Genomic DNA, 26,636 nt, shown 5'->3' with positions numbered 1-26,636 from the left:
AGAAAGCCTGATTTGGACTCTAGACAAGAGTAGAAATGACAGAGGTGTTGAAGATTCCAGAAAGGCTTGTGGCGACTTTTAAACTCTATTTAGGTTCTGGTGGTCACTTCTCATGCCAGCACGGTGGCCTTCTGACCCCGTAGACTGGTTCTAAGTCAACTGTGCCCTTTAAATAACGCGAATGGGCACGCCTGCATTTGTGGGCAGGTCATGTCTCCATGATGAGTTTGACATTCTTTCTTCTTCTAACTGTGCCTGCTCCACTCACTTGGTCTCTCCCTCCCATTGTGGCCCTGATTGAACAATGTGGCTTCCATTTCTCGGCCGCGGTTTCTCTGCTGAGACTCAGCATCACTGTGCCAGGGGGGCCTTTCTTTCCACCTTCCTTATAGAAGCTGCTCTGACCCCGTGTGTTCTGACTGGGTGACTGACCTTGCTGAGGGGGCACAGCTGGGCTTTGAGACCTGGGGCAAGAACGGAAACCTTCACCAAAGTAGACTTTGATCCTAACCTTTGGTTGGACGTGGAGCATATAGGTTAATGAAAGATGGGCATTTCCCAGCTGGCAAAGTGATGTTGACAAGGATCCCGGGAAGTCACTGTGAAGTTCTTTAATTCGTTCTAGGGCTTGGCATTCCATGGCGAGTTCTAGGGGGATAATATACCTTGGGTGGAAGGCTTTATACTGCCAGCACAGATTAGATTGGTGATAAAAGTTGTTTATTTAATTTTCTACATATGTATATGTGTGTGTATCTATTTTCACATCTTTGTAACCTTTAATGCAAACTTCCTGGAAGTGTCATCCATGCTATGCAGCCCAGGCCCCAGGCGTAGAAACTGGTTTTTAGCCATGCAGGCTAGTTGTGTTTTATCAACAGGTTGCCACAAAGGCCCACAGTAAAACCAGATAGTGGACAAAGTAGACTAAGGGTCACCACTTTTCTTGCCTTGATTTATCTCTGTGTTTCTATACCATCTCCTGAGAGCTGAAGGACACTTGCCTGATCTATCTCTGTGTTTGTTTCAAAAGTACCTGGTGTTTGGCAGAGATGCTTTGCAGCTGTCCTGTGAGAGATACATGCTTTGAGAGATATGCAGTGGTCAACCCCCCAGAGCGGGCTCTGACTTGACCACAGGAAGGTGCCTGCACAGATGAAACCTGGAGGTATCAAGAGTTACCTTTGCTCCATTACCGTGCTAAGATCTCCGCTGGAAGGCGGGATTTGTACTCTGCAAGGCACAATTCGTGCCGTGTGCAAAGGAGTGTGGAAGACTGCACATGCCCCAGCTGCCCTTGGACATCTCCACCCTTTCCTAGAGCCTGATGACCTGTCTGCCTCCTAACCCTTGGAATTCCCTTACTCCCTCCCTCCGGGGAGAAGGTGCCTTTAGAGCATGAGTTCCCCTTCTCCATTATCTGGCTATAGAATAAAAGTCTGTCTGGCTTGCACCAAACTCAGTTTCATTATTGGCAGCATGAGCCCAGGTGGGAAAGAACTCCCTGACTGAGCCAAGGGGGCTTTGGTTTGGCTACCCCAAGACGGAGGCCTTGTGTTTAATTCAGTAACAGAAGCCATCAATGTGGTGCATTCTGAGACCAAGGCATGACTTAAATTTTGCCGTGGATGTCAAAGTCCCAAGGCCAGCAACAAAACTGGGAATGTGATATCATTTGGACTGTGTAAATCTGTATTTTACCCCCTGGACTCTAAGCTGAGAAGGCAGATACTTTGTCCTCTGTTCTCTGCTGAATACTATGTGCTCAGCACAGTGCAGGCATAGAAGTGCTCAATGACTGTTTTTGAATGAATGGAAAAAGGGCTCTCAAACTTAAAATAACAGATAGAACTGTGTCTCTACAAGTGGTACAGGACTAGCACGGAACTACTTTCTCTATTTCTTTAAGAAGGTTACCTTATGTTTTAATATTCTAAGCCTTAAATGTCTGAGAGAAGGTGTTGGTAATACATCTCCAGTTTCTGTTGCTTTTCTGAGCTTCTTCAAGTGATCTAACCTTTCTGTATCCATTTCTCTGAACATGGAATGGAACTAGACTAGAACAACAGCCTCAAATAATAACTTAAAATTCCAAAACGCAATATAAAGAGATCACAGGCAGTGACAACATAAATCTTAGATGACTGCTTCTTGGAATATTGGTAAATTATCTATATGAATTGGTGCTGCATTATGATAAAAATCTTGGGTTCCATGGTCATACCTGGGTTCAAATCCAGCCTTACTTTCTTGAGGCCTCATACCCTATTACATGGGAACATAGCTTTCTTTACCTACTTAGCGGGGCTGTGTGATCTGTCTGGTGCCACACACAGTAAGTACTCATTGACTTTTATGTTAATTTTATGGTTTAGTTTGCTACTTGCTTGCTTGCTCTGGGGCATGTAGTCGATTTGTCCTCTTTTTTTTTTCATGTAATATTTTATTTACTGATCTCTCTGAAACATGCCAAAATTCATACGGCTAATGGAACTTTCCATGTTAAAACGTTGGTTAACAAACAAATTCCTAACAAAAAATATTTTAATGTAGGGATCAACATGTGAACATTATATTTAGGTGGTAAAATTCAAGTTATAAATATAAGATAAATATCAAATAATATCATATTTCTGGTTTAATGGAGAACAGTTGTGACAGTCATGCTTAACACCTTGATTAAGTAATGAGAGAAATGGGTTGGGGTGTCGTAGAGGTATGCAAAAATTTAACAGTTCAAATAATCCTTAACCCTTCTGAGAAAATGTAGATGGCAAATATGTGGCATATATTTCTGTAATATGGTTGTTTCAATCCATTAGTGAGCATTCTGTTCATGCATTTAAAGTAATGACAGATGTTTCTGAGCACTGAAAATTTGATTCAAAGTAAGTCTTTGCTCAACAAGTTAATGATACAATGAATCCCTTATATTTAAAAATAGAGTTTATGGAATCTAAAAAAAAAAATGGTTCTGAAGAACCTAGGGGCAGGACAGGAATAAAGATGCAGATGTAGTGGCATGGACATATATACACTACCAAATGTAAAATAGATAGCTAGTGGGAAGCAGCCACACAGCACAGGGAGATCAGCTCGGTGCTTCGTGTCCACCTAGAGGGGTAGGATAGGGAGGGTGGGAGGGAGATGCAAGAAGGAGGAGATATGGGGATATATGTATATGTATAGCCGATTCACTTTGTTATACAGCAGAAACTAACACACCATTGTAAAGCAATTATACTCCAATAAAGATGTTAAAAAAAAAACACTTCCCTGGTGGTGCAGTGGTTAAGAATCTGCCTACCAATGCAGGGGACACAGGTTTGAACCCTGGTCCTGGAAGATCCCACATGCCATGGACCACCTAAGCCCACACACCACAACTAGTGAGCCTGCGCTCTAGAGCCCACGAGCCACAACTACTGAGCCTGCGTGCCACAGCTACTGAAGCCCACGTGCCTAGAGCCCATGCTCTGCTACAAGAGAAGCAACCGCAATGAGAAGCCCCCACAATGAGAAGCCCTCTCACAGCAACGAAGAATAGCCCCTGCTCGCTGCAACTAGAGAAAGCCTGCATGCAGCAACGAAGTTCCAATGCAGCCAAAAATAAATAAATAAATTTATAAAAATAAAACAAAACAAAGCATATAGTTTAAATTTGTAAAGTTTAAGGTGAAGCATACTTGTTTTCATAGTTACTTTTTGATATAATTGAGACTACACTACCATATATAATCAGCTATACTGCTGTGCACAGTTAATTCCAGTTACCATATTTTGTATTTGCTAGTCATCAACAGCACAAAATTTATGCTCCAAAAGAAATATATCAATTCGGCAAAATGGTTACATTTAATTTTCTTTTAAAGACAGATTAACTAAATTTAAGGAAGAATTGGCTTTTCTTGATATCTCATTTTCAAATTACTGATACAAGCTTACCAGAGAGTAAGTTTTTATTTTGCCTAACATCAAACAATCTGCAAAAAGTTTCCAAGATAGAGACATTCCTTGTTCCATTTCCAAAACTAAATAAAGGCTTTCTAACCGAAAGCACTTACATTCCTAGCCCTCTAAAGTAAACACTAAAGAACAAAGTACAAAAAATGATCTCTTGGCTTCTGAATAGCCCACTTAGTTACATAAAGTATTTTCTGTCCCAACACTTTCTCAAATTCAAAAGATATTTACTTCCTAAGAACATGACAAACAGTCGTCATTTCAAACCATTCAGTCCGTTTCCATGGCAACACTGATGGGATTCCTTGGCCACCATAAGTCGCATTAGTTGACTGTGGAATTTCTCAATCTTCTTTACATCTTGAGCTTGGTCTGTTCTATACACAAAACAAACTAAATCATGTTACTTTAATACCCAAACTCCCATTAGAATGCCTATATTTGAGAACCACACGTGCCTTCATAGGGTCTGCGAGGTAGAGTTTCTCCGCTGTGTGACTGAATTCCTCCTGTGCCTGGTACTGTGGCATCGTGGGCCCACGGCAGAACAGGAGAGGGAGGCAAAGCTACGGGCCGGAGGTGGCGTGACGCAGCCCACCTACTGCAGCAGGGGCCCAGCCGCTCAAAGGTGGTGGCACCTCTTCGCCACTTTGTCCTCTTGTTGAAAGTTGGCATGTAAAAGTCAACATCTGTTTTGTGAATCTAATCTCTTCAAATTGCAATCATTCCTCTCCCCCTCTTAACTACCATCCATCTATCTATCTGTCTGTCTATCTATCTATCTATTTTAAAACTCTACAAATGTCAAATATTTTAAGGCCAGTTCTTTCTAAAATTTTCTTTCAAGTTTCATGAGCATTACCTTGGAACGGTTGCATTTTCAAAGGCAGTATTCCAGAAGCCTCCGATCTTTACCTATTGCTTCTGACCCTCTTGGTTCAGGTAACCTCTGACTCAAGTCTTGGGTTTACGTAATCCTTAACGTGAGGTGATGGGCACTGGCTAGACTGCCCCTCTGTGAGATGTGCCTGTTTTTCTTGCCAGCCTGTGTGGGTTCACAGACCGGGTGCCAAGGAAACCATCTGACCAGCCTGGGACTCATTGTCACACTGCCCTGCCACAATTCTCTGTCACCTCTGAATGCTCTGAACAGAGCTTTGAGTTGGCTGCAAGGAGTCAGGGCTACAGAACACTGATGACATTCTCCCCTCATGATCTTTGTGAGCCAGAGGCAAAAGGAACCTCTAAGGATAGAGACATAAGGAGAAGTGGAAAGAGTCAGAGTTCTGTACCTGAAGGAGAAAAATTAGAGGAAGGGTTATATTTGTTGGATTTAGAAAAAAAATACATTTAAACATGAAAGTACTCATGGAATATGACTTCTGTGAGCTTTCTTGAAGAAACACCTTGAGGAAGAACCAGCCAAACAAATGATAAATGGAGAAATTTTGGCAAAAGAAGTGATAGCATGTTTTGAATCTTTTTAATGAATCGAAATCCAAAACAACTCCAGGGAGTAAGTTTCCAGAACAAATTATAAACATTACAACCCCTGATAATGTACAAAAGATTATCAGAGCACCACTTGAAGGAGAAGGAAACAAAAATTTTGATGGTAGGATAAATAAGCCAGTTTCCTCAACTTTTAATTTCTGGGAGCTGGAAGAGATTATAAGTAGCAGTGTTTAAGATAGAAAGGTAAACACTAAAAGATATATAGTCAGTTAAAATTAAGTGATGGAAGAGAATGAAATAAAATAATGGAAAGTAGAAAATATAGAAATTTTGTGATTACTCACAATCTTAAGTTGGTTATAAAAGGAGCCATTAAAACAAACAAACAAACAAACAAAATATGTCTTCAGAAGAAACCAAACAAAAATAAACCAAACCAATGAAAAGTTTTTTTAAAAAATCACATCAAGGGCTTCCCTGGTGGCGCAGTGGTTGAGAGTCCGTCTGCCGATGCAGGGGACACGGGTTCGTGCCCCGGTCCGGGAAGATCCCACGTGCCGCGGAGCGGCTGGGCCCGTGAGCCATGGCCGCTGAGCCTGTGCATCCGGAGCCTGTGCTCCGCAACAGGAGAGGCCACAACAGTGAGAGGCCCGCGTACCAAAAAAAAAAAAAAAAATTAAAAAAAAAATCACATCAAGTATGATGAGAGAAGCTAAGGGCAAGCAAATCTATTTGATTGAGTCAGATGGAATAACAGAACACAACCATACACTGAAAATACTCGGAAAGGTAAAACATGCAGTGGTCATCATCTTAATCAATCAAGGCTGAAGAGAGGACAAAAAATTCCATTACCATGTCCAAAAAGAAGCCAGTGGTTGGGGTCCAATCTCACTCTCTGAAGGATGGCTATCTATGTACAAGTGGCATAGATTAACAAGGGAAACTGGGAAAAAAATCTAGAGACACATTTAGAAAGAGGTCGAGAGAACTCTTTCAGTCTATGACAAATCAAGTGGGAAAGTAAGGATAAAAGAAAACCAAAATGACAACAAAAAATAGGAATCTAATTAACAGCTCTTGGACTCCAATAAAAAATATAATATTATGGCCAAGACTGCTAGTTGTCCCCAACATCTATTCTTCCCCATTTCCTTTAGAAATACAGCTCTGAATTTTAGCAGGGTCTACAGTTTCCCAGAAAAAGGCATATTTCCTAAACTCCCAGTGGTTATGATGAAGTTCTGCCACTGTGATGGAAGCTCTGTGCAACTTCTGGGAACTGTCCTAAAGCAGGGCAGTTGGTGGAGCTGATGCACTCGTTTCAGAGTGTTTTAAAATACATAAAATTAAATATATAGGATTAAAAGGAAGCCAATTATATTGAAATACAGTTATTAAAATATTAAAATTCATTTGCGATAGAATAACATATATGCATCTTTACTAACACTTTAAAAAACAAGGAAAAAAAACCCCAGCAAGGTCCAGTGGCAAGTTCCAATAACCACTTTAATTTCAATGCCATGGATGTAAATTATGCAATAGATATGAATTCTTTTTTCTACTTGTGCTTAGTAGCTAAATGTAGTGAGGGTCTTTTTGCATCTGTCACATACATTTCAAACATGGAGTTCAATCTCCTCTTGGTCTGTGGAGAGGAATGTGCCCCTTTCTCCTCAGGCCCATGGGAAAGCTTTCCCTGTCCACTCCCCACCTGATGTAGCTCTTATTTATGAAGCCACCGTAAATGGATACATCTGAGAGAATATGGACCTTTTTTTTCTTATTTGTCATTGGAGGTCCTGGTTTTACTTCTGGTTCTGTCCATATTATCATCCAGTAAATCTACTAGTCAGATAAGTCAAATAATGCCCAAGAATAAAGGACTTAGCATCTGGTTCATATAGATTCTTGAAATAAAGAGAAAATGAGTGATGGTTAAGCTTCCTGCTTAATTGCCCGAGGCTGATGTCATACGATTTTTCTAAAAGAGGTTGTTTTTTTCTATCAGAAATGATCAGAGTCCTGGGTTATATTTAAAAGATGAAATGCAGATTAGCTTCCAGTGTAGTTCTGGTGCCAGACCAGACAAGCTCAGGTAGGCTGGAGAATGGTTGCTGCATGCAATGTCCACTTGTTTAGCCATTCCACTAATGTGGCAAGATAGAGGTGCCATGAGGGCCAACCCTCAGCCCCACTTCTGATTCTGGTAGTCTGGAAGCAGGAACCTGGTAAAAACTATTAACATGACCTCATTTTTATATACTCTGATCACTGGCCAAATTTGGGACAAATTGAGTACCAAAAAGTAAAAAATGTGAATAATAACTGCAACTTATGTCAAAAAATACGATGAATGATGGATGGATAGAGGGCAGCATAGATGAAGAAATATGTGGTAAAGGATAGTAAAATGTAAATTGTAGAATGTGGGTGATGTTCACTATGAAATTCTTTCAACTTTTCTGTATGTTTGAAAAATTTCATAAAAAGTGTTGGAAGAAACAAATAATGTTGGTAATTCATTATAAAACATTGAATAAAAGGGAACGTTAGTCTACAACGATACTCAAAAAGAGAGAAAGACAAAAAAAGAGAAGTTCATTCTTTTCAAAACAACATGGGGTAAGGAATACTGAAGAAATGAAAGTTACCATTTTGCAACTCCCAAAGTAATAATTGATCCAGGAAAGGGTCATCAATGGATGCAAAAACCATGCGGTGAAATGTGCTGGGGAACTGGATATTCACACAGCCTGAGGAATCACTGCTCAGATCACTTACTAATTAGAAAGAGAGAAATGTAACTTTATAATGGGATGGTCGACCTGTCACCACACTAACCAAGTCATCACCAAGAGTGGAGTTAAATTTCTCCAAAAACACATATGTATATGTTTTCCTTTTTTCACATGTGGTTTCCAGATCCTGGAACTAGCTAAAAGTCGTATAAATGTAGAATTGTACACCCTGAGACATCACTGCCCTTCTCTGCTGCTGGGTTGTCTTTCACTCTTATCTTAGTTTTTCATATTTGTACTTGATAATGTGTGATTATTTCAGCCTGGTTCCAATTTCCTGTTATTGTTTCTTTTGCTTTTCTTTGACTTAAGCTGTTGTTTGAATAGTTGAAGACCCTCCCACAAAAACTTCTACTATACATTTGAGAGGGAGAGGTCTCAAGACACGCATGGATAAGCTAATCCTAACAGCAATAATATGACAACATCTGGACTTCTTACTCTGGGCCAGGCACGGTGCTCTGTGCTTTCCCATGCACTACCTTACTCAACCTTCTTTTCCCTTGATTTTCTAATAGTTGCATCTTTATCAATTTTTTAATATGTTAAGCCAAGAATTCTTCTCCTATTAAAAACCAGTTTTCTGGGCTTCCCTGGTGGTGCAGTGGTTGAGAATCCACCTGCCAGTGCAGGGGATACGGGTTCTATCCCTGGTCTGGGAAAATCCCGCATGCCACGGAGCAGCTAAGCCTGTGTGCCACAACTACAGAGCCTGCACTCTAGAGCCCGCGAGCCACAACCACTGAGCCCACGTGCCACAACTACTGAAGCCCGCGCACCTAGAGCCCATGCTCTGCGACAAGAGAAGCCACCGCAATGAGAAGCCAGTGAACCGCAATGAAGAGTAGCCCCCGCTCACTGCAACCAAATAAAAGCCTGCACACAGCAACAAAGACCCAACACAGCCAGAAACAATAAATAAATAAAATAAAATAAACCAAAACAACCAAAAAAAGCCCACCAGTTTTCTATCTGCACTTACTGGTTGCTACGGTCTGAATGTTTGTGTCCCCTCAAAATTTATTATGTTGAAATTCTAACCACCAAAGATGATGGTATTAGGAAGTAGGGCCTTTGAGAGTTGCTTAAGTCTTGAGGGTGTTGCCCTCATGAATGGGAATAATTAGTGCCCTTATAAAAGTGAGCCCATAGAGATCCCTAGCCCTTTCTACCATGTGAGGACACGGTGATTTCAAAGGTGCTGGCTCTAAACCAGGAAGAGGGCTCACACTAGAGCACTGACCGTGCTAACACCTTGATCTTAGACTTCCAGTCTCCAGAAATAAAGTTCTGTTGTCTTTAAGCTACTGAGTCTGTAGTATTTTGTTATAGCAGCCTGATCAGACAAGACACTGGTTCCATTTTTTGCCTCATATTCACTCTTGAACCCATGCCAAAATGGCTTTCATTCTTACCACACTATGGAAATCACTCTTGTTAAAGTAATCAATGGTTTCCATTTCCCTAAGTCCAGTTTTCATCATACATAGTGGACCATTTACTCCTTAAAATATTCTTGCCCCTGACTTCTGTGATCACATTTTGCTAGTTCTTTCCTACCATCTGTACTTCTCCTTCTCCTTTTCCTGTACCGTATAAGCCTTTTCACTCAACCCTTAATGTTACATATAGTTCCTTGGGGCTCCATCCCAAGCATTCTCATTCATTCCTTTAATAAATACTTACTGTGCACCTACTATGGCGTAGACACTGTATTAGTTACAAGGCATTGCATTACAGTCCCTGTTCTCAGGGAGTTTAGAGGAAAAGCTGTCAACCATAAATTATTTAATTGATCATTAATTATAGTCGGTATAAGGACTATTAAAAAGTTCAAGGTACTACTTCTACGGGTTAACTGGAATAAACTTGGCTGTGTCTGACATTCCAAAGATGCAACCCATTTAGTCACAGGGGAACCAGAGGTGCTCTTATAAGCAAAACATCTTCCTACAGTTGAGAAAAAAAATTAATAAACAAGGGTAAAATCCCTTTGAATTTCTCAGTCGAAATTAAGATTCTTCTTACTCTCATTTCCTTCTCTGATTTGTTTTAGTAAGCAAATCTCCAGTCTGTCTGAAGGGATCAAAATTCAGATGGTGAGGTGACTGTAGATTGTGTTTTGTTTATTAAAATGCTTTCACCATGGGCCACAAAGCTGGTGGTGGTCTTCTTTCTGTAGGGCTCGTGACTGTCAGCCAAAGATTGAAAGATTAAGAAATTTACGCTGTCTAATATTTATAATATACAAAAGCTATGAAGGATGTAATAACACTTGTCTGTGAAGCAATTTAGTCAGATTAATCACTGAAAGACTTATTTCTAATATTTAAATTTATTTCTTAATTTTATTTCTAAAATTAAGAGCAGAAAACATGGCTTCAGATTTTATTAAAGTCTATTATTGGAGTACGACAGAATAAGAAGGAAGAAAAGGGAAATAGGGAAGGAGAGATACAGGTGGTGTCAAGTGACATCAGATATCATTAATGACACCTTCATCTTGTAACTTCATTTTGTATTATCTTGAGTAGCCCCTAAGCTATTCAAAATCCTGCTTTGCGTTTGCAACCATTGGTTTATACAGTGGGTGTTACAACTTGGGACCTTCCTGCAAGTTCAGTGAAATCGACTCCAAGTCTACTTTTGGTTCCTGCTTCAGCCACTCTCCAGCCCTCTTTATGTAAAGGAGTGTTTTAGGGAATCCCCTGATGGTCCAGGACTCTGAGCTTCCACTACAGGGGGGCCCAGGTTCGATCCCTGGTCCGGGAACTAAGATCCCTCAAGCCACGAGGTGCGGGAGTGGGGAAGAAAGGTGTGTTTTATGCCAAAGCCTGAATCACCTGCAGGATAAAGCCTTGGTCAGTAGTACCTACCTGATTCTTATGTTATTGTGGGGAGTTACGGTCATTTCTTTCTAAGTATTATCCTTACTTAGAACTGGAGTATTTTATACCAGTCAGTTGCACATCATTATGTCATAGGCATTTGAATTTGCTCACAGTTGGAAAAAATTTGCTTTTTGGTGATTTCTAAAGTCACCTTGGCCATCAAGCACTTCTTTCCAGGGAGTGCTGATTAAGTAATTAAGTGCTAGAAACACATCGAATAAACTTAACAGTGTATACAAATTTTAAAAGAAATTCATTTGATTAAATAGAACATGAATCAAAATGAACCAGAATATCTGTAAATAACTTTCTACAGTGCTTTGAAGAGAGACAGATGTTGAGGGCCGAGCTCTCCAGTGTGCTGGAGACCTCAGGGACATGAGGTTTTACGTTCAGTTGACGTGGTAACAATTCAGATCTGCATGTTGGCATCTCTCACAGTTTTTCCATCAGTGGATTCCAGTATTTGCTATGAGAAGAGACAGACTTCACACCTGGAGTTGAAAATTTGGTTTGGCCTGCACCAAAATAGCCTCCCCACGTAAATGGTTTAAATAATAGTTGCTGATACTTGAGCACTTGCTAGGTACTAGTGCTTTACATTAATCTCCCAAAAGTCTTATGATGCGGGGTATTAGTACCTATTTTGGGATGAAGAAATAGGCATAGAAGTTAGGTCACTTGCCTAAATGGCGGACCTGGCAGCCTGGCTCTGAAGCCTCAACCCAAGGGGTTTTGCCCTCCTCGTAATGACTTAGTATGTAGCTTTCAGTATCAGTGTCTGTGCCCTGATGTCACCCTCACTTTCCCACCCGCCCACCAACTGTCTGGCTTTTTTCAGGAGCTCACCCCTTTCCTCCCTCTCCCACTTCCTCCTTAACAAGAGGCCCCTTGCCATCTGCAGCCAAGGTCAGAACCACATACGCTATATAGGGTCAGTGCTTGGAGCACAGCAGACTACTTCTTACTCCCACCTGTGCTTTTCTAAATTCTTCCTTTCCCACTTCTTTCTTCCCTCTTCCCTGACCTCAAGACCTCATGCTCTGCAGGGGAAAAAGGAAGCGGCTGTGTGGGTCAACAGAAAGCCTCACATTTGCTGGCTCCTAGAAATATCTTTTCTTGACCTTATGCCCTGCCTTGCTGGCTCCAACATACCCTGTGCCTAGACCTTTGCTCTCCAGCTGCTTCATCTGCCTGGGTCTGACCAGTCCTCAATGAAGCAATTAAGTAATTAAGCAATTACTTTGTTTCAAACCTCCCTGGCTGCACAAGTCAGACCAGTGCTCTCTAACCAATTTCCTCCTTGTAAGTGTTCCTGAACCAATGGACTTGAGTAGATGAGAAACTCAGAATGCAGTAATGAGAATTAGAAAAATAAACATTCTTGGGGCTTCCCCGGTGGTGCAGTGGTTAAGACTCTGCGCTCCCAATGCAGGGGGCCTGGGTTCGATCCCTGGTCCGGGAATTAGATCCCACATGCATGCCGCAACTAAGATTTCGCATGCCACTACTAAGGATGTTGCAAGCAGCAACTAAGGAGCTGGTGCGCTGCAACTAAGGAGCCCTTGAGCTGCAACTAAGGAGCCCGCCTGCCGCAACTAAGACCTGATGCAACCAAATAAATAAATACTTTAAAAAATTATTTAAAAGCTAGCAAACTTATAAAGTGATATGACTGACAGGGTAAAATGATTGGTACATTTCCAAAGCTGAGCAGGTCAGCAAAATAAGGCAACTGTGTGGTCCAGAAGGGGAGCTGTTATGCCTGTCTTGGCCCCTTTTGGACTGTGACACTTTTTCATGGTACAGAGAGCCTTGTCTCATATTAATGGGTAAATAATGAGGCAAAATGGGGTTGTCACTCTCCCAAAGTCCAATTCCAAGATAACTGCCATTATTTGACCTGTCTTGCAGTTCCTCAGAAAATCCCACTCACAAGGCGTGTCTTTATTTAATCTGAGTTAGAGTTCACCCAGTGCTATTTTCCTGGGGGCAATGGTTTAAGGTAGGCAGCTGCCTGAGGTGGTGATAACAGTTGGAGAAAACAACAAGATAGACAAAAATTTAAAGGAAAAGCTGGGGAATGAGATATCTATAAGGGACTTTGAAACTCTCTGATATTCCTGGGAAATTAGAAGCCCAGGGACATGCCCGGAGTCACGTTCATGCTTGAGAAAGACCTGAGAAAAATCAAAGTTCTCATCTCTGGCCGATGTTGAAAGTCAACAGAAGCAGGGAGTAAAGTAAACATAGAACTGTGGCCAGTTTGCCTGAGCACTGAAGGCAATCTCCCCAGAAGGCACACAGAGCCCTCAGCAAAGCCTGGGAGATTTATTGGTTCCAGCCACTTGGGAATTTATATCAGATCCTTAACTAATCATTAAACTAACTGAGCAGAGACTTTAGTGGCCACACATGACAATAAATACAGTCTACATAAAATTATTTTGGTTAATTCACTAAAGAAACAAATAGTAACAATAATGACAACAGCAACAACAATAAAGCCTGGAGAAACGGGGATGTATCTGTTTTCCAGAATAGCCACATTATTTTTTGTTTTTTTATTGAAGTATAGTTGATTTACAATGTTTTGTTAGTTTCAGGTGTACAGCAAAGTGATTCAGTTCTATATATATATTCCTTTTCAGATTATTTTGTTATACGTAATTAAAAGATATTGAATGTACTTCCCCATGCTATACAGTAGGTCCTTATCGTTTATCTATTTTATATATAGAAGTCTGTATCTGTTAATCCCAAACTCCTGATTTATCCCTCCCTCCCCGCCCTTTTCCCCTTTGGTAACCATAAGTTTTTTTTTTTTTTTTTAACATCTTTATTGGAGTATAATTGCTTTACAATGGTGTGTTAGTTTCTGCTTTATAACAAAGTGAATCAGTTATACATATACATATATCCCCATATCTCCTCGCTCCTCTGTCTCCCTCCCACCCTCCCTATCCCACCCCTCTAGGTGGTCACAAAGCACCGAGCTGATCTCCCTGTGCTATGCAGCTGCTTCCCACTAGCTATCTATTTTACATTTGGTAGTGTATATATGTCCATGCCACTCTCTCACTTTGTCCCAGCTTACCCTTCCCCCTCCCTGTGTCCTCAAGTCCATTCTCTACGTCTGCCTTTTTATTCCTGTCTTGCCCCTAGGTTCTTCATAATCTTTTTTTTTTTTTTAGATTCCATATATACATGTTAGCATATGGTATTTGTTTTTCTCTTTCTGACTTACTTCACTTTGTATGACAGACTCTAGGTCCATCCACCTCACTACAAATAACTCAATTTCACTTCTTCATTAGTTTGTTTTTTATGTCTGAGTCTATTTCTGTTTTGTAAATAAGTTCATTTGTATCATTTGTTTTAGATTCCACATATAAGTGATATCATATATTTGTCTTTGTCTGATTTACTTCACTTAGGATGATAATCTCTAGGTCCATCTATGTTGCTACACATGGCATTATTTCCTTCTTTTTTATGACTGAGTAATATTCCATTGTATATATGTACCACATCTTTTTTACCATTCATCTGTTGATGGACATTTAGACTGCTTCCCTGTCTTGCTATTGTAAATAGTGCTGCTATGAATATAGAGGTACATGTATCTTTTTGAATTATACTTATGTCCAGATATATGCCCAGGAGTGGGATTGCAGGATCATATGGCAACTCTATTGTCATGCATTTTCCGTGTCTTAATTTACTTGTGGGGACAAAAAAAGCATCTAGATAGCTCTAGCCAAGCTTGTCCTGAGCTATGTGAAAACATACTCAGTTATCTGAGTGTGATTCATGCTGACCTCCCTGATTAATGTGTTGAAGAAACAGTACTCTTCCAACCTCAGAACTTATATATTCAAAGAATCTGGGTTCAAAGTCTATGCCAACATTACAGCACTTATATGACCTCCCAAATTTTGAGCTCCATTTAACAACCTCTCCAAACCTGACTGACTCACCAGGTGAATCATGGAGTGAGGCAGCCTTCCTCCATGTATGTGTAGAGTAGAGGCACAATTCCAGTCTAGGGCTCTCTCAGGACGTGCATAAGTGGGTCCTACCCAACCGACGTCAGAGCAAGGATGGGCCCTGTGCCTCTAACGGCCACTCATGGCAAGATCAATGTTTACTCATGGGCAGGAGGACACTTGTGCTGGGATTCTAAGGGACATGCTTCAGGAAAGAGGTTCGTTCAAAAACTTGTCTGGATTTTCACCCTTAGAAGTTCTGAGTTTTATCCCACCTCTCCTGCTGTCAATTTTCATCTCTTCCTTTTCTCTGGATCCTTTCCCCTTCTTTGAGTTTGAAAAAAATCTTTCAGTTGCCCTATTCTAAAAAAACTTACCCCAAAGATAGACTCTTGGAATTTGTGGTATTTGTCAGATGAAGAAAAGGTTTTTCTTTTTGAAGTGATGGTGAAATAATTGAATGTCCATGTAGAAACACAGAAAACTTGACTCTCATCTTACACAATACATAAAAATCAGTTTCAGAGGGACTAGAGGCCTCAATGTAGAAAGCAAGAACAAGCTTCTAGAAAATATGAGAGGGTATCTTCATGATCTTGCAGGGTAGAAAGTGATTTCTTAAACAGGATATATAAAACAAACACCTGATAAATGGGGCCTCAATATAATTAACTTTTGTTTCTCAAAATGTTAAAGAGCGAAAGAGAGCTTCAGAGTGATAGAAGACTTTCATTTTGAAAGAGAACTCTTTCAAATCAATAGGGAAAAGACAAAATCCAGTAGAGAAAATAGACAAGAGACTTGAGCAATTATTTCATAAAGTAGGCATCTAATGGCCAATAACACAGGAAAATTAAAATCAAACCTCCCTAATATATGGCTATACACCTACCAGAATCACTGAAATTAACAAACCTGATAAATGTTGGTGAGCCTATGGAGTAATAGGAACTCACACTCTGTGGATGGGAGTATAAACTGGTAAAACCACTTAGGAAACCAGTCTGGAATTATTATCAAAGTTGAAAGTGTATATGTATTCCCAATGACCTAGTAATTCCACTCCTAAGTATAATCCCAAAATAAAAGTGTATTCACCAGGAGACACGTACAAGAATATTCATAGCTGCCTTTGTTATTTTGAAGTTCCCCAAAGCTCCAAACTTAATGAGGCAAAGTCCACTGACAGTAAAATAGATAAATTGTGTAGTATTGACGGAGAATACTGTGTATCAAGGAAATTGGATGAACTCTGGTTACACACAGTACTATGGCTGAATCTTAGAAATATAAAACTGAGCAAAAGAAGCCAGATACGAAATGATTCATCTTACCTAATTCCATATAAATGTTTTAAAAGAAGCAATAATTTTTCTTGAAATTTTCTATTTACATAAAGTTCAAAAACAGGCAAAGGCAGTGTTTAAGGATTCATAATTAGAAGTTAAGGCATAAGGCAAAACGGCAAAGTAATTACCGCAAAGTTGGGAACCTTGTTATCCCTGAGGGAGGGGGGCAGTTGAACAGACTGTGCAGGGCAGGGGTGTCCGAGCTGAGAGAGGGCAATGTCCTATTTCTTGACCTGGGTGGCACTTTATAATATGTTGTCTATTTGGTTTTATGTGTTTTTCTGCATGTGATCATTTATAATGATAAGAAAAACCCTGCCTACAATTTCCATCTTGCCTCTCCCGAGCCTGTCCCTCTTCTCTCCTCTCCTCTCTGCCAGAGGAATGTCCTTTCTGTTCTCATTTTCTCCAGTCTCTTAACTCCCACTTAAAACACAGACTGTCCCGGCCCTCAGCCCCGGTCACCAGTAATATCCTAATTAGCAAATCAGATGAACATGTCTCCTCCATTCCATGGAGGGGTCTTTGCTGTTCACCTTGTGGTTCTCTTTCCCCTCTGCTTCCCCAGACCTTTCCTCCTCTGGTTCCGTCCTCTCTTTCCCTCTGGCTTCTCTGTTTCATCCTCTGACTTCTCTGACTTTGCTGCTCCTGAAACACTGGTGCTTCCCAGGTTTCCCTCCCCGTGGTCTCGTCCACACCCTGGCCACCTCTGTGCTAACAGCCCCCAAACGTATAACGTCCCCTTCCAGGCTCCAGGTGCAGGTGTGCCTAAAGCTTCCTGCTCCATTTCCATCTCTATCTGGATGTTCAGCATCATCTTAATTTCAACCAGCAGCCTCAAAATGAAGTCATTCTTTTCCTTGCTCCAACCTGATTCCTAGATTTCCTATCTACGTAAAGGGAATCACTTCCAAGTGGATATCTCAAGCTAGAAATGTGGACTTTAACCTGTCCTGGCACCAAGAGCTACTGCTACTATGTTCACACTGTGCTAGGCACTTGCTATGGTCTGAATGTTTGTGTCCACACACCACGCCCCCCGCCAAATTCCTGTTTTGAAAATGTCATGCCCCGCATGGTGTATTAGGAGGTGGGGCCTTTGGGAGGTGCTTAGGTCATGAGGGAAGGGCCTTCATAAATGGGTTTAGTGCCTTTATAAAAAAGACCCCAGAGGGACTTCCCTGGTGGTCCAGTGGTTAGGACTCCATGCTTTCACTGCTGAGGGCACGGGTTTAATTCCTGGCTGGGGAACTAAGATCCAAAGCTGTGCAGTGTGGCCAAACAGACAGACAAAAGCCCAGAGAGCTCCCTTGTATTTGTGGCCATGTGAGGATGGGGCTCTCACCAGACAGAATTTGCTGATGCCGTGATCTTGGACCTCCCGGCCTCCAGAACTGTGAAAAATATGTTTCTGTTTATAAGCCACCCAGTCCGAGATATTTTGTTACAGCAGCCTGAGTGAACTAAGACAGCATTTTTAAAAACATATATTTTTTGCATATATTACAGAGGAGGACGTGGAAATTTTCGCAGGCAGAGCAGCTCTGACTCTGCCCAATTCCACTGCAGCGGCCTCTTAGGAGCACAAGTACTTTCCCCCAGCGTCAGTTTCCACTGCCTCTAACCTACTTCTGATCATCACACTAACCTCCTAACTGGTGTCCCAACCACACACAAATCTCTTTCCATTTTTTGTCCATCTTTAACAGGGCTAGTAGAGTACTTTAATGATTTGATAGTGTAGATTTTTTTTTTTTTTTGGCTGCACTTCGTGGCTTGCGGGATCTTTGTTCCTCCACCAGGGATTGAACCTGGGCCCTCAGCAGTGAAAGTGTGGAGTCCTAACCACTGGACCTCCAGGGAATTCCCGAGAGTGTAGATTTTGATTGCTTCCTTCTCAAATGCCTAGGCCACATGATCTGACGCCAGCCTGCCCCCTTTCCCTACTCCCCAGCCCCAGCTCCGAATCTTCTCTACCCCAAGCACACAGGCTCTTTCAGGGCCCTGGGCCTGGGTAGATAGTTCTCTTTATTTGTGATGCTCTGCTGATGCCCCTCCCTGTTCAACTGGGAAATCCCTGCCCACCCTTAAGCCCTAACTGATGTTCTCTGAACATCTGTGATGCAAGATTAGCATATTATTCCTTCTTGAACTCATCTCTCTCTCTAGCAGTGGCCACATCCAGGGGGCAGTTAACAATCTTGCTGAGTAAATACGTGTCTCTGGAAATTCTCGTTGAAGGAGAAACACTGGACGAATAACCTGGTCAACGCTTGTTGGTACTGGTGTGTGGTACTCTGCTGGGTTTGAGAGGCACTGCTCTGCACCCTGAGGCCTGGAGATGCTCTGCTGTGGGAGAAGAGTGTGAGGGATAGAAAACAGGGCGGCTTTTGGGGGCTCTGTGTCTTGCTCACTGACCACGGGCAGCCAGCTGCTGGCAACAGGTACCCTTCTCCATTGCAGATGCCTTTCTCTTGCTGCCATATTCACTTTGACCCTTTATCCCATTCCATCCCTTCCATTCTTTTCAATCAGAAAAGGCTCCCTGTGGGCTTCCCTGGTGGCGCAGTGGTTGAGAGTCCGCCTGCCGATGCAGGGGACACGGGTTCATGCCCCGGTCCGGGAAGATCCCACATGCCATGGAGCGGCTGGGCCCATGAGCCATGGCCACTGAGCCTGCGTGTCTGGAGCCTGTGCTCCGTGACGGGAGAGGCCACAACAGTGAGAGGCCCGCGTACTGCAAAAAAAAGAAAAAAAGAAAAGGCTCCCTGCTTTATGCTTTTTTCTCACTTATGATGGCGATCAGGATATGCCACTCCAAATATGCCACTTTGGATTAAATGTGCCATATTTAAGCGGATAGAGGAAGAGCCGAGAGCTCTTTCTGTGTCTGCCTTTTCTCATTTGCCTTCAGTTCAAAATAATTCTTAGAAGATATCTCTGCTCTTTCTCTATCTGCTTAAAAACAGGGCATAACTTTCCCTCTTGCGAGTGTTGCCCTCTCCCATAACAGACAGAGAACAACCATTGTCACTGAAGACAGAGATGGCGAGGAGATACCTCATGGTCAAACCTTATCTTCCAGTAGTTACCTCCATATATTTCCTCATCACTTTCCCACAATTTATTTGCCCTAAGAGCCCAACCACCCTTTCCTTTGTCTAGTCACTTCTCCACAATTTATCTCCTTTTTTTTTTTGTGGTACGCGGGCCTCTCACTGTTGTGGCCTCTCCCGTTGCAGAACACAGGCTCCGGACGCGCAGGCTCAGTGGCCATGGCTCACGGGCCCAGCCGCTCAGCGGCATGTGGGATCTTCCCGGACCGGGGCACGATCCCGTGTCCCCTGCATCGGCAGGCGGACTCTCAACCACTGCGCCACCAGGGAAGCCCTTATCTCCTTTTTAAAATAGTATATAAGCCTCTGAGTCTTACTGCTTCTTTGGGATGTTCCCTTCTTTCCTGTGAAGCCTTCTTTTCTGTGACTTTTATGTGTACAAAAAATTAAAAATATTAATAAATATTTTATTAATATGCCTTTGCTCCTGTTTACCTGCCATTTGTCAGTTTAATTCACAGACCTCAGGAACTGAACATTAGAGGGTTGAGGGTAAGATTTTTCCTCCCCTACACTTATAATCTATGAGATGAGCATGACTGTGACACATGCACAGACAACTAAACCAAAGATCAAGGAAGTTACAATAACTTGTGAGTAGAAGACTCAGGACTTGAGTCAACTTGAGTCAAAGCCCTTTTACCTTCCTTGTTCCTTTCTTTGTTAGTGCCTAAGCATTTGTTCTGCCTGTTTATTGAAGCTGAAGCCCAAGGGATTGCTGACACCTGCTCATGTGAGCTTCCCATGTTGAGTGTCAGGTTAGGAAAAGAAGTATACTTGGGGGCTTCCCTGGTAGTGCAGTGGTTGAGAGTCTGCCTACCAATTCAGGGGACATGAGTTCGAGCCCTGGTCTGGGAGGATCCCACATGCCGCGGAGCAACTAGGCCCGTGAGCCACAATTACTGAGCCTGCATGTCTGGAGCCTGTGCTCAGCAGCGAGAGAGGCCACAATAGTGAGAGGCCCGTGCACCACGATGAAGAGTGGCCCCCGATTGCCACAGCTGGAGAAAGCCCTCGCACAGAAACGAAGACCCAACACAGCCATAAATAGATAAATAAATAAATAAATAAATATATATATATATATATATATATATATATCATTCTAATTCGAGGCAAGGAAGTAAGCTACTTCAGTGCTTTAAAAAAAAAAAAAAAGAAGTATACTTGGGTACAGCCCTGAAAAATCCCCATCCCAGACCCAGTCAGAAAAAAGCCTGGTGATTTATGGTGACAGGACTTCTGTGGCACCTAGCCCTGGGCCAAGCAGTGTTAATCACTCAGTGAGTTTTGGATGATGACATGAGATGATTTGGGTACCTGCCCCCCGCAGCAGCGCAGGTACCCAGGCCACCATCTGAGAGGGGCTCTGAGACCTGGTTTAAGAGAAAGGGACCCTGAGGTGCTAACTACATCCAGGACCTGGATTCTTCCCTATTCTTCCCCTCTCACCAGTTCTTTGGGAAAATGTCTGTAGGTAAATACCATATCCGTGGACTTCCCTGGTGGCGCAGTGGTTAAGAATCCGCCTGCCAATGCAGGGGACACGGGTTCGAGCCCTGGTCCGGGAAGATCCCACATGCCATGGAGCAACTAAGCCCCTGCGCCACAACTACTGAACCTGTGCTCTAGAGCCCGTGCTCTGCAACAAGAGAAACCAATGTAAGGAGAAGCCTGCGCATCGCAATGAAGACCCAACACAGCCAAAAATAAATAAATAAATACATTAAAAAAAAAAAAAACTATATCTGTGCCGTATGAGCCCTAAACACAAGTAGGAGAGGACATTCTTGTCTTTAAGTGGCAGGGACCAAAACAGTTTCGGTTAAGAAACTTATCAGGTTTGTCAACCTGAGAAGAACCCAAGAAGGAAAAATAATAGGCTTAAAGAGTGCCATTAAAAATCTTATTGTGTTCCAAGAATCTCTCTGCTGTAGTTAAGAAATTTGCCAGAAAGGCAAGGAAAGAACATTACTTCCATTTACTTAGACTTAAACAAGATGAAAGGTCTGCTCACCTGAAAGCCAGTGTTGCTGCAGCCCTCGGCTGTGAGCCCTGCCGTCCTCTGCAGCTCCAAAGACTTTTTGCCGCTCATGGATTTGGCTGGGCTCCGAATTCTTTTCAGATGTTTGGGCTGGAGATCCCCTGTACCTGTGAAATAGAACCCCGCCTCTGCTTAGGTCAGGATGCCACCTGCTATTGTAGGAACCTGGACACTGCTTCAGTTTGGAAACTACGATCAAAGTCTCCTGGTTGGGGTGAGGCAGGAGTGGCAAGGGGCGGGGTGGGCACTTCCAGATCAGGTCCACCCACCTCATTAATTCTTCTCATTATCCTCATTCCTGCGGGCCCATTTTCACTCCAGGAAGAAGACTCCTGTGCTGCTCAAAACAGAAAAGGACATTTTCTCTGCAGTCTTGAGGGAAGGGAATCTATTTCCTGTGCTGGTGCTGGGCACTGGGAATGGTTGGTGGCAGGGAACATAAGGACTGGCTGCTACCAAGTGACCAGGATTCTGTGCTAGGTCCCTGCTTGGGACATTATATATAGTGGTCTTGGTTTCTCTTCGGAACAAGGGAATACTGAGGTGTCCCTGACCATCACCTCAGTTGACACCTCAGATTAACAAAAACTGACGGTTTGCCCAGGGCCATTTGGCCAATAAAGCGTCAGTGAGAGGTCAAATTCAGGTCTGGTGGATTCCAAAGCCTTTTTACTACTGTCTGCGATCAAGGTTGCTTTTAAAAAATCCAACTCCTAGAAATGCAAAGATGTGGCAGGTAAATGAAAAGTGACTAACTTAATCAAAAGATTCTTTGCTTTATGAAATTATTAGCTGTAGGATTTTTTTCAAAATAGCGATTTCCCCTAGTACATTTAAAATGAACTCTCACGTATCCATTAATTATTATAATTGTGTGGCCTGTGTGGAAATGTGAAAAATGTTTATAAATGAAAAACTAAAATTTATAAACTAAATACTGCATAGAGTAGACAAAAGAATGGAAAGAAAACATCAAATATTACTAGTGGTTATTTCTGGGTTGTGTTTTTGTGGGTGGTTGCTATTTTCTCTTTCATCCTTTGCTAGATTTTCTATAAAGAGTGTGATTTACTATCATTATCATCATATTAAATATATATATATGTTAACATATATGTATTACATATAATATAATATATAATATATATGTTAAGAGCTCACTGGACCCATACTGCCTGGGTTCAAATCCTGACTCTGCCACTTACTACAGCAAACTACAACTCAGCTTAAGAGCTAAACCCAGCCTGCTGCCTGTTTTTATGCAGCCCCAGAGCTAAGAATGGTTTCTAGCTTTTAAAATGGTTGAAAAAAATCAAAAGGATGAATATTTCATGACACAAGTAAACCCTATGAAATTCAAATTTCAGTGTCCATAAATGAAATTTTGTGGGAACACAAACATGCCCATTCATTTATGTATTGTCTATGGCTGCTCAAGACTCAATCTAGTTTAAGGTTAGGGAGGATCCTTATTCTCCAGAGAAAAAGAAAAACCTTCATTCTTGTATTTATGGCTGTAATTGCAGAAACGTAACTCAAATGTCTGACATTCTTGCAGATATTGTTATATGAACCTTTTAAAATGCAACAATCCTATGTTTTCTCTGCCCCTAGGCTACAGACAGTATGTTTGAAAAGATACAAGTATGTTTGAGAGCAGGTCATGGTGCAAGCAAGATCACACTACAGCATTGATTAAAAGACACAATGACCTGCCCATTTCATTCTCCAGCAATAACAGCTAACAGGAAAAATTAGAGCAAATTGCACATGCAACTTGGATGCTAAAATGCAAAAAAAAAAGATGGTCATTTCCAGAGAAGTTTTAACTTAAAATGCTACCTATCTGGGCTTCCCTGGTGGCGCAGTGGTTGGGAGTCCGCCTGCTGATGCAGGGGACACGGGTTCATGCCCCGGTCTGGGAAGATCTCACATGCTGCGGAGCGACTGGGCCCGTGAGCCATGGCCGCTGAGCCTGCGCGTCCGGAGCCTGTGTTCCGCAACGGGAGAGGCCACAACAGTGAGAGGCCCACGTACCACAAAAAAAAAAAAAAAAAAAAATTGTCCCATGTTGAGAACAATGTATTATATGTTTCATAATTTTTCTCTGCTCCCACTGTCCTCCGTGGAAGGACATTTCACGTACTACAGAATAACATTTTTAAAATACATCTTGAAGTAGTTTAATAAACCAAAAATGTAATCCTGGTATGGCTGCAAAGCTTAATCTGATTAACCAACTTGAATTTTTCAGATCATCCAAGAAAGAAAAAAAGTAATAATGTGTATTTGAAATAGAAAATACTTCGGGATGTTTTTCCAACAAAATCACCTTTGTAGTTAGATTTTGCTTTTCAACACCCCCCACTATACAGTTGGTACTAGGAAAGGCCAGGCACAGCATCTGCTGCCTGGGTAATGGCACCTGTGATTTAAGATTACTTGGCGTCTGTATCACTTTACTTAGAATCCTGGGAAAGATGATCTTGGCACATTGGTGGACCAATGAAACACTTGAGTCTCAGGGGACAAACTGACTTTTCCAAGAACATAACTACTAAGTGGCAACGTTGTAATTTGCGCCCATGCCTCTAAAACCTGTTCCTGTCAAGAGCTAAGTTCTGAAAGGAAATAAAGCCCAAGGGAAGCACAACTGAGTTAATACCCCAAAGTATTCATTCTGTTAGTGGGGAAAACAAACGATAACCAAGATAAATGCAAAAAGGTTAATAAAATGGGAAAACAATGAGGTTGTCAAGACAACAGAGTTTAATCCACTTGTGTACTTTGAAATCCTCAAAAAATGTGCCAATGCACATTGAGGTGATTCTTAAGAAGGCCCAAGTGTTGACCTGTCATATTGATTCCACTGGAAGTGAATGCTTGGACCTGCAAGCTATAGGAGGGCAGGGATGGTACTCATCGTAGTCTCTGTGCTTAGCATTGCTTAAAACAAATCAGGCTCCAGGCTAAATAGCTTGTCCATTGACCAAAGGGAGAAACTGGAAAATCCCTACCTTCCCAGGTATCCCAGGAATATATGTGAGCTGTACAATGAACTGTGACGGAGGCCAATTCCCACTGGCCAGCCCTCCCCAAGAACCAGGGCTGGGAGGATGGCGAAGTGAGCCTAGGGTGCACATTTTAAGGGACACTCACTCTCAGTGTAATGCGGGCACAGGGTCAGGACATGAGAGTGAGAGCCTTCTTAAATTTTGCACCCCAGGCACCTTGCCCAGCTCATCCTACTCTTGGCCCTGCCACGAGCAAGCCATGAGTCTGTTTTGGATGAGTATAAGGTAGCAGTTAAGCATGTAGGCTCTGGACTCAGTCTAGCTGCCAACCCAGGCTCTGCCTCTTACTAAAGCTAACTAGCTGGAACCTCAGGCAAGTTACTCACAGGTGTCCTCTCTAAACATCTGTTGTTACCTGCAAAACAAGGTTCATAGTTGTGCCTACCTTATAACAGGCCTGCTGGGTGGGTTTGATGCGGTACCACATGGTAAGTGCCTGGTGCTGTGTAGGAAGAATGCATACACTCAAGATTCCAGGGCAAACCTGCCAGCAGCTGCCCCAAAAGGCAACCTAGGGGAAACATTCTTTGTCCCTTTTCACAGATGAGAAAACAAGACACAGTTTGTGAGATAATGGTGGGTGGTTTTGAATGGTCAGCTAAATAAGGCTGCTACTGGAAAAAAAATATTGCAATCTCTGGAAAAGAGAAATATGAGAAAGAGAGAAATATGAGAAAGAGAAAACTCAAATATGTTTTCTTCACCATTTTGCTACCATGATGGCAAGAATCATGAATGGATGCTAAAGCTAGTGGCTGGCAGAATTTGATGAGAAGGACATTTACATGTCTCTTAGTGTCACCCCACAAGTTACATATTAATCAAAGAAAAAGAATACGAGAACTTTATAATGGTGAAAACTGGAAGACACCACCTTACCCAAACGGTCAGCAAAAATGGGGAAAAGTGACATTCTGTGCCTCTTGATAAGATGCACTGAGCAGGACACAACATCATTTCTGTGATATTATTGTCCCAAATGTATAACCTGAGTCTAATCAGAAAGACATTAGGGCCAATTGAGGGACGTTTTATAAAATAAATGGCCTGTATTCCTCAAAATTGTTATGGTCATAAAAGACAAAGAAGCCAGAGGACCATTCCAGATTACAGAATACCAAAGATATTTGACAGATAAATGCAACACATCATCCTGGAATGAGTCCTGGACCAAGGGAAAGCTTTGTTATAATTTATAGGACAGTGTAGGGACAATTGACCAAATTTGAATTTTGGTCATAGTAATGTATCAATCTCAAATTTCCTCATCTTGATAATGATACTGTTGTTATGCAAGAGAACGTCCTCACAAAATAGACATTGGAGTATGTAGGAATAAAAGAGTATGATGTCTGTATTTATTCCCAAATGGTTCAGAAACAAAGCAGCATGTAAATGTATGTGAGATGAGAGAGAATAAATAAAGCAAATGAGGCATTATGTTAATGGTGAATCTGATTAAATGATGAGAGTTTCTGTTATTCTTGAAAGTTTTCTATAAGTTTGAAATTATATCAAAGTAAAAAAGATACAAAAAGACGTTTTGTGAATTATTCATATATGCAAATTATAAACTTAACCTCCTTGTCAGTTATGTGTGTGGGCAGGGAAATTGTTAATTTTTATATATATATATATTTTTTTTTCTCTTTTTATTTTGCACTGTAAAAAAGACCAACCAATAGCATACTGCTTTTCTTCACATCCGTATGGATTTTAAGAAATTTCCTTTTCTCCAGGAGAAATGGCTTATAGACAGAAAAAATAGTATCAAATTGTGAAATCTGCAAACCTCAGAAGTCAATATATTGAAGACTACTCCCAGGGGCAGGGAAGAAAACAAGTGTCACAAGAGATGAGACAGGCACATATAAGGAGAGGAAGCTGTGAAAATGACCGTTTTCAATGCCACTGACCCAGAATATACAGTAGGTACCATTTTCCTCCTGAC

The 26,636-nt window shown here is 41.8% G+C and overlaps 1 protein-coding gene across 1 annotated transcript in view; it reads right to left on the bottom strand.

The window, feature by feature from the left end:
• Positions 1–21,662, bottom strand: part of SLC28A3 (solute carrier family 28 member 3) — a gene marked incomplete at both ends in the record, with an annotated part of 58,140 nt that extends 36,478 nt beyond the window's left edge. Inside the window, one exon of the mRNA XM_079705825.1 lies at positions 21,585–21,662. Coding sequence (XP_079561951.1) covers positions 21,585–21,662 — 78 coding nt within the window. The remainder of the gene's footprint in view (positions 1–21,584) is intronic.
• Between the last annotated feature and the right edge of the window lie 4,974 nt (positions 21,663–26,636).

This window comes from Hyperoodon ampullatus, assembly GCF_949752795.1.
Source record: "Hyperoodon ampullatus genome assembly, chromosome: 6".
In the NCBI taxonomy this organism is placed as follows: domain Eukaryota; kingdom Metazoa; phylum Chordata; class Mammalia; order Artiodactyla; family Ziphiidae; genus Hyperoodon; species Hyperoodon ampullatus.
Note: the sequence above shows the minus strand (reverse complement) of the source record. Positions and strands in the feature narration are given on the sequence as shown.